Raw genomic sequence first — 12,833 nt, 5'->3', positions numbered from 1 at the left:
TTTTATTTTCAATTTCCCCTTAATATTACTCACGAAAATCGTTTCGTTGGTAATTACCGACGAAAACAATTCGTAGCTAAAATTTTTTAAGTTTTTTTTAATTTTTTTTCCTATTTTCTTCTTAATATTACCTACGAAAAGTATTTCGTTAGTAATTACCGACGAAATACTTTTGTAGGTAAAATTTTTTTAGTTTTTTAGAATTTTTTTCTCTATTTTCTCCTAAATATTACCTACGAAAAGCTTTTCGTTGGTAATTACCGACTAAAATTTTTTCATAGGTAAAATTTTTTTAGTTTTTTAGAATTTTTTTCCCTATTTTCTCCTTAATATTACCTACGAAAAGTATTTCGTTGGTAATTACCGACGAAATACTTTTCGTAGGTAAAATTTTTTTAGTTTTTTAGAATTTTTTTCTTTATTTTCTCCTAAATATTACCTACGAAAAGCTTTTCGTTGGTAATTACCGACTAAAATTTTTTCATAGGTAAAATTTTTTTAGTTTTTTAGATTTTTTTTCCCTATTTTCTCCTTAATATTACCTACGAAAAGCTTTTCGTTGGTAATTACCGACGAAAAATTTTTCGTAGGTATTTTTTTTTAGTTTTTAAGGAATTTTCTTTTCTATTTTGTCTTAATATTACCTACGAAAAATTTTTCGTTGGTAATTATCGACGACAAATTCTTCGTAGGTATTTTTAAAAAAAAAAATATTTTTTATTTTCTCATTAATATTACCTACGAAAAGTGTTTCGTTGGTAATTACCAACAAAAAAAATCGTAGCCAAAATTTTTTCAAGCTTTTTAGATTTTTTCTTCTCTATTTTCTCCTTAATATTACCTACGAAAAACATTTCATTGGTAATTACCGACGAAAAAAATTCGTAGGTAAAATTTTTTAGCTTTTTAGAAATTTTATTCTCTATTTTTTTCTAATATTACCTACGAAAAACTTTTCGTTGGTAATTACCGACGAAAAATTTTTCGTATGTATTTTTTTAAAAATTTTATTTTCTATTTTTTTCTTACTATTACCTACGAAAAGCGTTTCGTTGGTAATTCTGACGAAACATTTGGTCGTTATTTTTATTATTTGGTCGCTAATTTTGCTGCTAATGTTAGACACCACTTTTACCTACGAAATTACATCGTCGGTAATTTCATCTGTAAAAATTAGTTTAAATTTTATTTTTCTTTTTGTCAGTAAAGCGTTGGTAATTCGTAGGTAAATTACCCACGAAATTTTGTAGTCGGTAATTTTTGTAATTATTTTTAATATTTCTTGTAGTGATAGTTCAATTCTTGTAGGCGTCTTTTTACTTTTTAATGCAAATTGCTGCTTTCGTGCCTATATCTTTTTTCAAGCAATCCGTATATTTAATTTTTAATGTTTAATTTACATTACAAGCAACGATTTAATTTCTTATAGAACAATTAATTTACTTTTTCAATGCTCATATTTAATTTTCAGTCAAGCGTTTAATTTATTTTTTCAATGCAATCTTTACATTTTCTGCGATGATCAATTTAACTTTCAAGGAAAATTTTAAATGATCAATTTACTTTTCAAGAAAAATTTTACTTTTCAATGCACAAGCTCTCATTCAAGTTTTCACAATCAATTAAGTCATTTTTCAATTTCACAAAAGCTGAATGAGTATATATCCTGACAAAGTGCATCCTAGTGAAGTTAAAAACTCAAGAGAAGATTAAGTCTTTTCTGTCCCATCAATCGTCCTATTCAGAAGTCAGACCGGTGTACATTTATTTAATATTGGGATCATACACGTCCCTAACATGCCCGTAATCCAGTTCATATATGAGAAAATGCCATATGTATTTTTGACACATATAAATTGAGTAAAATAAAATTTATAGAGAAACATGGTTAAATGTTACCCTTGTGAGTTTTAATATTTAAAAAGGATAATTATTAACCTAAACTCTCAATGTTAATATTTAACTTTTCAAAGTATAAATATTAATAAAGTAAAAAGTTAACCTAGTCTCTTTAAATATCCAAATAACATTAATGAGAGATTAAAGGTTATGAAGGTCTCATTCAAGTTTTCTCAAGCAATTAAGTTCTTTTTCAAATTCACAAAAGCTGAATGAGTAGATATCCTAACAAAATGCATCCTAATAGAGTTAAAGAACCCAAGGGAAGATTAAATCATTTCTATCCCATCAATTGTCCTATTCAGAAGTCAGACCGGTATACATTTATTTTATATTGAGATCATACGCGTTCCTAACACGCCCGCAATTTAGTTTATATATGAGAAAATGCCATACGTATTTTTAACACATATAAATTGAGGAAAATAAATTTTATGGAGAAACAGGTAACTCCTCAAAGTATAAATATTAATGAAATGAAAAGTTAATATAGCTTTTTTAAATATTTAAACAACATTAATAAGGAATTAAAAATTATGAAGGTAACAATTACCTTTTTTAACCTTGCTAACCTCGTCCCACACACCAATAATGCTAACATAAGGAAAAAAACATTTCACAAAGAGTGTTTTTACGACTTTCCCTCTCTTTTTTGCCTGTTTCTCTTGGTCTAACAGAGCCTATCATCTGGTTCCATTTGCTTCCCCTCCCTTAACGACAGGGGAAGACACTGTCTTTATCTCATCCTAGTGTGCGATTGCTCTCCATTGTTGGGTTGGAGTAAATAGGGTTTTGTTTTGTTGTGTTACTACAGATCTGGAGTTCCAAGTGAGAGCATTTCTTTAATTTGTGCAATGTCTATGGCTTAGTTGGAGCTACACTACCCATTAATGTTGGTGGCCTTCGACTTCCTAGAGGGTCCTTGCATGTTTGGTGGTGGGTAACTCAGGGTTGTTTAGCTAATCTTAGTTGCTGGCTGTCCTCCCCTTTCCCCCTCCTCCCAAGGATGTAAGAGCCTGAGAGGTTATGAGCTCTGCCACCTTCCCCTTCGATGGTAGCCAATGATGGTTGTTTTGTTGCTCATGAGGTCCAAGTCTAGCTCGATTGATGTCAAAGGTGATGACTTTTAGTGAGTAAGTGGATTGTCTTGTGATGCTAAGGAAGCTTCGTGGTGTCAGCCCTCCAACTTGCTCCAACTCTGCCTACTGCGACAACCTGTGGCACTAAATGGGTTCCTAATGGTTTGGTTGCTCAAAGTCTCCTAGAGTTGATTTGTGGGTAGGGTCTAGTTTTATGAGTTTGGTTGGTTTATGGGTTTAGGTTTCTTGTATCTGTTGGGCTTGGGCTTTACCATTTTTTTTTTATATCTTTGCTGGATTTCTTGTATTTTTTTGCATTGGGCCTTGTTAATGCAATGTTACAATTCGAAAAAAAGAAAGAAAAAAAAACTAAAACAAGATGATGTAATTAATGCTAAATTACTATCAGATCTCCTTATAATATCAACACTAACTAGCTAGTCCCTCAAAATTATTAATTGTAAACAAGCTACCGGGTATCCTTAACGTTGCTACCATCAAAGCTCTTGAATTTGGTGAGCGAGTTATGCTAGATTTGCGCCCAAGGATGAGTTAGAAGCTAGGCTTGCACAGTTGAAAAGTGAGTTGCCTAAGACATACTATGTTTATGACCAGCAGAAGCTTGCTGGGAGAATTTGTCAAATTGTTTGATGGGGTTTCTGTTACCAAAGTGGGGTTTGCAATAGAGATTGAGCTTTGTCAAGAATCCAACACTTACTGTGATAGAAGACGGCATTGCGCTCGCCTGACTAGTGGTGGTATTGCATGGGTTCATCTCACAACTCCCGTTTCTGCAATGTTTGTAACGTGAGGATTGACGCAGAGCAGATCCATCAAGGATTTCTTTAATATTGTTTTTAACATTTTCTGAAACGTGCTTCTCAATTTCTTTTTTTTTTTTTAATTATATGATATAATTGAATTTAAATTAAGGTTTTTATGGATTATATACAAATCTTTTAATTTTAGATAATTTAATTATAATTTTTAAAATTTAAATTTTATTTAAAATTTTATTTGAGCATTTTATTTTAGATAATTTAATTATCAAACTCATATTTTACTAAACCGCATAAAATTCCATCAATGTCATTGCAGGCTGTCTTTCAAATGTTGTTAAATCGCTGCTTGGATGATTGGGTCCATATGAAACAGACGTTTATTCAAAAGAAAAGTGAATTTAAATTTGTATTTTAAATAAAAAAATAATAAAATATTGATACATTATTAAATTTAAATATTTTTTATTTTTATTTTTATTTTTTTATCCATTCAATTGGATCATTTTCCGTTGCAGGTGAGCGGTCCACATTAAACAGTGACAAGACAGTGAGTGGCAAATGGTTGAATGCAAATGGAGATTCTGAACCTATCCATTTATTTATATGAGAGATTACTCAGTTCTTTGAATGTTTAAACTTAAATCAGTCATTAAGGTTTTCTCATTGTTCTAATTTTAGTTTTAATTTAAGTTTTGATTTAATTTAATTTAATTCAATTCAGTATTCATTAAATTTAATATTTCAGATTTTTTAATTTTTAAAATAAAAAATTATTTTTATTTAACACTAAAAATACTTGAACAATTTTAAAAAATGTAAACTTATATTTTGCCTTCCACAACAAAATTTACATTTTAATTAAGGATTCAAAATATTATATTTTTTTAAAATATATAAATCAATTAATTAATTTTAAATTAAATAATAATATTTTTTAAAATATAAAAATTAATTAATTAAATTTATTAAAATAAATTTAATTAAATAATAACTTAATCGATATTAAAATTCATTGAGAATTAAATGATTAATTTTATTAAAATATAAAAATTAAATAATAATTTCCACAATAAATAAATAGATAGATCGTTCACAGCACGGAATGTTTATGGCCTGACTCAATGACTCGTTTGCATGGTGGCTGTGAATTTTTAATTAAATCAAATATATTGTTCACGCAATTGCTTTCTTGAGATTTTGTAGTAAGTTGATATTATAATTTTTTTTTAGAAAATAAAAGATAGAAGTTTTATTAATGAAAACAAATTATAAATTTAAAATATAAAATTTTATATTACATTACATAAAAAAAATTAATATAAATAATTTATATATACAAATTTTCAGTGGAAAACATACTCCACTCGGTAGTAAGTTATTACTATTTGATTCTATGATTTTTCTTCGAACTTGACGTAAAAATCATCAAACTTTGATATAGAAAAATTTATATTTTCTACCATTATACTTCTACTCAATAACAAAGTAAAATATCTAACAACTTTATGATAAAAAATAAAAATGAATTCTTGCAATGGATAAAACAGTAAATCCTCACAATAAAAAAAAATATAAAATCCTATCAAAGTAAGTGATGAAAATCAAATCTATTAATAAAAATAAAGGGAAAACAAATACTGATATATTACAAAAGTATAAAAATATATAGATTTGAAGATTATTGAAAAAAACACATAAAACGAAAAAAAAAATTAAAGAGTAACTATCGATGAAAATACTCACTAATGGCTACTAAAAAAAACTCACAAGAAAAAGAAAAAAAAAAGGAAAGAGGGAATTTAGAGGAGGAGGCAACTATAAAATTATATTGGATTTTATTATAATAATAAAATTATATGTTTTTTTTTTAATTTATAGAGAAGGGAAAATGAAAATTAAGACTTGAAATAATTATCCAAATAAAGGAATAAATTTATAATTTTTTTTTGTAAAAAATAATTAAATACATGTATACAAATGATCCAATTACAGGACACACTTTGTTATACAAATAAGTTTATGATTGTTCTAAGAACTAGAGTGTTAAGATTACAAGTTTAATAACGAACTGAAGAGTAACAAATTGACGTATCAACCAAATCCTCATAGCGGCTCATGTGCTAGAAGCAAGTCACATATGACAGAATATTTATAGACTCTGTGTGTGGTCAAACAGCTCACAAATGGCTCAACAGATAGCTTTTGTGTTCTGAGGAATCTATGGCCTGTTAGTTATCAATAGTTGTGGAATATAAATTTGCATGTTGATGTTGCAGCGGCCAGCTTGTACTCATGTATATCATAAATTCTGAAAGAGAAAGGTAATTGTGGAAGAAGCATATCATATTTTTGGCCCAATGATTAAAAAAAACAAATAAATAAATATTTTTGTATTTCTGTAATTATGTCATATTCTTTCGACTTCAGTATTTTTATTTCAATTTGTTTGATAGTCAAATTTGAAATTAAAGACATTTATGTGACATCTTTTAATTGTAAGACCAACATATATGGCACGAAATATTTGTTAAAATAATATTTAATTATAGATTCATAATTTTAAAAATAATATTTTCATTATATACTCGTTAGTAGGGGAGAGCAGTTTTCAGTTTAAACCGAAAAACCGAACCGAACCTATTAATTCGGTTCAATCGGTTCAGTTTTAAAATTTAATCAGTTCGGTTCGGTTTATAATTTTGATAATTTCAATTAATCGGTTCGATTCGGTTATTTTCATTAAAAAATAAAAAAACCGAACCGAACTGAAATTATTAATATATATAGGAAATCAAAAAAATCAAACCAAATTGAATCGAATCAAATTGAACCGAACCGAAATCAAAGAAAACCGAACCGAACCTTAAGATTTTTGAGTTTTGATTTCTAATTTTTTTTTGTTTTTATTATTTAGATTTAATGTTAAAAATATGAAATTTTATAAATTTCGATTTGATCGGTTTAAAACCGAACAGAACTGATATTTATCGGTTCGATTCGGTTTGATTTTCTCTTATCAATCGGTTCGGTTCAGTTTTTAAAATTTTTTATTTTTAATTTTCAGTTTTATCGGTTCGGTTCGGTTCGGAACCGAACCGACCGGTTTCACACCCCTACTCATGAGTATAGCAAGGGTGGACCTACAGCTCCCTCAGTGGGATCAATTGACCTACTGAACTTTTTTCTTTTTATATTATTAGTTATCATTAAAATTTTTTTCTTATAAATATATCTTTTTTTTTCTTAATGCCTCATTCAATTTTATTCAATATTTTGAAAATTTTTCCCATTGGATATATAAGAGTAAAAATTTAATTTAGAGTGTATTAAAATTTTGTAATTGTTTAATTATTAATTAAAAAAATAACTTGAAAATCTTTTATTGAGATTCTTACATTTAAAATTGCCTAATTATAGTTTATGAGCTAAAGTTAAAAAAAAAATTCATATTTATTATGAATAAATTATTTAATTGTTTGGTAACTAATTATTAATATTTATATTTAATATATAATAAAAATATAAAAAATAGATATATAATTATTTTTTATCACTTTTTTATGAGATATAATGAATGATATAATTGAATATTGAATAATTCATCTCAAAACAAAGTTTAATCACTGGTGAGTATTTTCACTGGTGGCAATTCTCTTATTTCTTCTTTATTGATTTTTTTTTTTAAATTTTTTCTAATGATTCTTAGATCTTTGTCTATTTGTAACATATAAAATTTAGACATATTTTCTCTTTATATATGATTAATTTAAAATTAAATTTAATATATTTTAATAATAAACTGTAAAATAATATAATGACTTTTTCAAATATTTTTTTTTAACAGATAAAGTTCTTGTTAGACTTTTATTAATTATAAATACAAGATATAAATGATATAAATATGTAAAATTTATAAAATTAATAAATAAATTTTATTATATATATAATCTTGAGTATATTGTAAATTAGATTTAGATAAAAAAAAATTTAATGATACTTTTCTGAAAAATATTTTTTCGGCCGGAACCCAATAACAAACAGGCCTGTACGTAAAACAAATTGTAAAATTTTCGCCGTGTACAGTGCATTAGCCGAAGCATTTCTGTGGGATTGTTGAGTACTGGAGTCCCCAGCCCTTGTCGGTGAGTATGCATGATTTTCCTGGAAAGACAACGGTGGTCCAGCCCTCATAAAAGTCAAATAATAGTACACCCATAAAAGTCAACAAACACGGCTGCTTTCTTCCGTTGAAAATTTTGAACCAAGTCTTCTAAGAAAATCTGCTCTGCACAATCATCAATAGAATGATGCAATGCGATCTATACAATCTAAATCTTTAATTCTCATTACATAAATTATGAAAATACTCACTTTAGTTAAAAATAATAATAATATAATACAAATAACACTATTTATATCATTTTTCATCATCTAATTATTCAAATTTTCAATTCCTCCGATAATCAAGATCACTATTATGCATAAAAATAAAAAGATAAGGAAAGATGATTGATTGATAAGGAGGTTTTTGTCTTCGCTCACTTTATAGTACAGTCTATGACACCACCAAAAGATGCCTAGCCATGTAGCATTTCCTTTCTTTTTTCTCAATGTGAATCCAACGACCACACACAGACAAGAACAAGAACTTCCATTCCTATCTACCGACCCTCTTGCCCTGCGCATTCAAATAATCAAATCCAAAGCCCGCCTATCTCTCTCTCTCTCTCTCTCTCTCTCTCTCTCTCTCTCTCTGTGTTTTTCTCCCCCTTTAACCATTTTTAACCCTTGTCTACCATAATTATTATGTCATAAGCCTATCTTTCTCTTCTCCTCTCATTGAGTTCAACCAAACTATGACCATTTCTAATAGTGCGGCAGGTTCTGGTTCTGGGTGTCTTTCAGGCATTGCTCGCCTGCTTCTATGCAAAGGCAGCCTCCAAACACACCCATCTGATCAGATTACTTACCCCAACACAGCTGAATTTGATCGTGTAAATAAATATCAAAAGAATGAAGTCAATATCAAGCTTGAAAATGGAACTACTACTGCTACTGCTCCTGCTGCTGCTGCTGCCCCGGGAGTGGTGGCAAGGTTAATGGGGTTAGATTCGCTGCCCGATACCAACTGGGTTCCAAAAGGAAGAACCCCAGATTCAGTCACTCGGAGTAGGTCAGTGAATTTTATGGATTACTTGCTTGACTTTGATTTATCACAAGCCCAGCATCGCAGAGTCAAGACTTCGGTCTCCTTTCGTGAGGTACCTACGTTGTTAAATCAACAAAATCAGCATGATTTCTTCGTTCTTTACTTGGATAATACGGAGAAAACTAAGAAAGGAGGATCCAAACTAAGGAAATCTGAAGTGGGTCTTGAAGAGTTAAAGCAGCAGAAGAATAAAGAGAAAAGCAAGAACAAGGTGATCAATAATACACCAGCTGGAAGAGCAGGCATGAAGAAGAAGGAGAAGAATCAACGAAACAACTTGAACATTTCCAAGTTAAAGGATGAGCCAATGAAAGTGTCTAACAATAAACAAATTTCCAGTTTCGGTAATTGCAAAGGAGCTCAAGTTTCATCAGGCTTTGTTTCGCCTCGTAAGAAGGATGGAATTTCCAAGGCAAAAAGTCCAGTGAAGCCCATGAATCAGAAGGAAGTATTGGTCGAATCGAAATTCATGAAGAAAATTAAGAATCAACATGCAATTAAAAACGCGCAATCTGATTGTAGTTCAGAAGATTCAACTCCAGTCTCTGTTCTCGATCTCGACGAATTTCTTATTCATGATTTAACACATTTGTCAGGTTAGTTTTCTAAAATTGATAACGAAACTGTCGTTACTTGGAGCTTTTTCTTGAACCCTCTCTCCATCACCAAAGCTAATTAATTGACTACTATTTTGTTAATCAGATTATGCAAGTCCTCAGGAGTTTAATCCAGGGAAGAAATCTTCACCAAAAACCACTAACTTCGACTATCCATTTTCACAAGCCACTCGCTCATGGAGCCCTGGCGATGATGCCAAGTATTACATAGAAGCAGCAAGAAAGCTCACCAGGTTAACAGAGGATGACATTAAGGAGTCAAATTGGCTGGGAAAGAATTTGTTCAACTTAGAAAGCTTTGAAGAGATCTGTTTGGATTTTGCGGGACAAATCCTCGATCTACTTGTAAAGCAAGTAGCAGAAGAACTTGTGGGACTTCACGTGGAAAATATACAACTACTTCAATGATGATTGATGGAAGTGTTCGAAAATGTATACACTGAGCAAAGTGTTTTTTTTTTCCCCCAAATTGATTACTTGTCTAATTAACGAAAACAAATTAACAAGATTGTGTTGTCCCAAAATAGTTCAGGAGGGGGTGAATTGGACTTTTATAATTTTTCGACCCTTGCTTGTAGCCTAATGAAAAATTGTACTTTGTTCAACTAGATGCTCCTTTATATATATATAATGAAAGTAACATGTGTTTCAATAATGTGTCCCTAAATTGCAATTCAAGTTTTAATCAATATTTATGGCAATTTTTAACATAACATGCATCACAAAATATTCAACTAATTTCTCAACTTACTCAATATATTCTCAAGTATATTAACTCGATCTATTCAATCAACATTCAATATTATGTATAAAAATTAAATTGCACAAAAGTAAGGAGGTCAAGGTTAGAGAGATCAAACACAATGATTTTTATAGTGGTTCGGCTTAACTAGCCTACATCCACTCTCTTAAAGAACTCTCTTTAACTCTTCTCTTCACTATTTGCTCTTTTAAAGGCAAGAGACCAAAAGCCCTTTACAGCTTTTCAACACCAAGCTTTTACCAAGGTAGCTTGAACCTTTGATAAGTGCTATCTCAAGCACTCAACCTCTCAAGCTTCAATAGGTGCTTATACAACCTCTCTTAAATGCAACTTAAAGTTTTAACACTCACTCTTACTAAATACAAATCAAACTATAAAAAAGAGATGAGTTGATTTGCCAATGGTAGCTCAAAGACTTTAAAGCTCTTGAATGAAAATAATAAATGAAAAATCAAGGTTGGAGTTCAAATGTGAGCTTTCATCAAGTGTAAAATGAAGTAAAGAAGGTGTATTTATAGTCCCAAATCATTTTAGTCCGTTTGAAACCTTTTTGAAATGTTATACACTCTGCTCTAGACAAAATAGCCGTTATTTTGTCTTTTTATGCGAAGTTTAGTAACTCTGATCATTTAGCAAACTAATGAAATTTTGGTAACAGTAGTAAACTAGTTAGTAAACTAATATTTTAGCAAACAAGTTAGCAAACTAATTCAACAGTTGCATGTCTCAACTTGTAATATTTAAAAAATCTGATTTAGACCTTAAGAAAAATATGTTCCAATAGTAGTGTCCAAGGTCATTATGAGAAAAAAAATTTATAAAATAATTAGAAGATAAAGTTTCATTTTTGAGCTCCATTAGACTAAACTCTCATCTATTCTTTTTACACAAGTCTTAAGACTCAATTTCTATCTCTATGACTTTCATACCTTTACTTTGAGTCTTGGCTTACGTAATCTTATTTTTTCTCATCTTGAATTTGTCTTGAGATACCTTTGAGTATTCTTCCTTCTTAGATGCAACTTCAAAGTTTTTTTATAAATAAGAGAAATAATATACACATCACTTTAAAATTGAGTTAGATAGATTCTATTTGAGTTTTGTTATTATCAAAATCAATACTCATTTTAAGCAACACGGATCAACATATTAGTGATCAGATTGTGGGGTTGTGTATTGGAATTGTAATGTGAAAGGAGATCGCCGGCTTTGCCTGGGAGTGTGCACCAGGCGTGTCTGCACATGAGGAGCAGAAAAGCTTCACGGGGTTTTGGATTATTAGTACACTATCATAGTATCATATATGCAGATACTGAGCAAATGTTTGACATTTCCATCTTTTTGAAGGAATATATATATATATATATATATATATATATATATATATATATATATATATATATATATATATATATATATATATATATATAAAAGAAGAATCACCGTCAAACGTGCAAAATATGGCATGCTAAAAGCAAAGATCTCACCTTCCACTCTATACTGGCAATTGTGTTCAATTTGGGGAGAAGGGGAAAAATTAAAAGAACCTGATGCCACATGCCAATTTGGCACAACAGCATATTTAATTTTTGACATTTTAATTTAATTCTTTTAATTTTAAATAAATTGTCTAAAACTTTAAAATTAAAATAAATTTCATCTAAATTAAAATTAAAATTGGAAGGAAGTTTGCTCAATTTGATTTGTCATAATAGATAATTTTTTGTATTATAAACATGTGAAACTCCCGGACAAAGCAAAATTAACTGTCTCTATGGAAGTCTAGGAAAAAAATGCTGACAAACCCAGAAGTGCTTCAATGGAGGAAGAGTATAAGCTCAGCCAGAACACTACACAAAAACAAAAGAAAAAGGAGAAAAGAATGTCATCCCTCCCTTGTACTGTTGGATCTATGCTAGTTCAGAAAGCTTGGGAAGTGAAGCAGTGCTTTTCAAGAATTTGTTGATGATGGGTTCAAGACGTGGATGGCTGGAAGTACGTTTATCTTTTTTTAGCATTGGTATTACATTTTTCAGCTCTTTGTGTGCCCATACATTCTCTTCAATGGGTTGGGAAGGTTTTTGAGCCACACAAAGAAAGTAAAGTACATATTCTTGGGCCCAAGCTGCTGTTTATTTCCCTTAATTTATGTGGGCATTTGAAAGCTAACACATTGGGGCTTCTTCCAACTCATGCATCAAACTAAGTCTCTTCAATGAAAATCAGATTTGAGGTATAGATTTTAGTAAGTGTATTGTGTGAAGAGTGAAATTGAATCTGTGAGAAAGTAAAAGAAAGTAATGAAAATGAAAGGGGATTTTTAAATGGTCAGTGATGGAGAAAGATTTTTTTTTTTTTTTTTTGGGGGGATGGTGGTGAGTTTGAAAGTTTAGTTTTAGCCCCATCAAGAGGGTGAAAATGGAGAAAGAGAATGAGTGGCTAGGTTAGTTCTTTTTATCATTTATTATATGTTCTGTGGGCCTA

General features: G+C 29.8%; 1 protein-coding gene across 2 annotated transcripts; it reads left to right on the top strand.

Annotated features, from left to right (window-relative positions):
- Positions 1-8,442: 8,442 nt before the first annotated feature.
- LOC110641083 (uncharacterized) lies at positions 8,443-11,688 on the top strand. Of its 2 annotated transcripts, XR_009147647.1 has the most exons (3): positions 8,445-9,565; positions 9,672-10,098; positions 11,503-11,688. XR_009147647.1 is itself a non-coding variant. In XM_058144155.1 (2 exons), the coding sequence occupies exons 1-2, from the start codon at positions 8,617-8,619 to the stop codon at positions 9,992-9,994; spliced, it is 1,272 nt and encodes a 423-aa protein (XP_058000138.1). In that variant the 5' UTR covers positions 8,443-8,616; the 3' UTR covers positions 9,995-10,241. The 2 variants fall into 2 exon arrangements, 1 of the variants encoding a protein (XP_058000138.1); XM_058144155.1 differs by lacking the exon at positions 11,503-11,688 and having other exon boundaries at positions 8,443-9,565; positions 9,672-10,241.
- Positions 11,689-12,833: the final 1,145 nt, after the last annotated feature.

This window comes from Hevea brasiliensis, chromosome 3 (genome assembly GCF_030052815.1).
Source record: "Hevea brasiliensis isolate MT/VB/25A 57/8 chromosome 3, ASM3005281v1, whole genome shotgun sequence".
In the NCBI taxonomy this organism is placed as follows: Eukaryota; Viridiplantae; Streptophyta; class Magnoliopsida; order Malpighiales; family Euphorbiaceae; genus Hevea; species Hevea brasiliensis.
This window is presented reverse-complemented; position numbering and strand designations above follow the sequence as displayed.

Bases quoted from the DNA above. Each gene is read 5' to 3' on its own strand.
- LOC110641083 (XM_058144155.1), top strand. From the start codon at position 8,617: ATGACCATTTCTAATAGTGCGGCAGGTTCTGGTTCTGGGTGTCTTTCA. The intron at 9,566-9,671 runs GTTAGTTTTCTA...TTTGTTAATCAG, and splicing joins TGATTTAACACATTTGTCAG to ATTATGCAAGTCCTCAGGAG.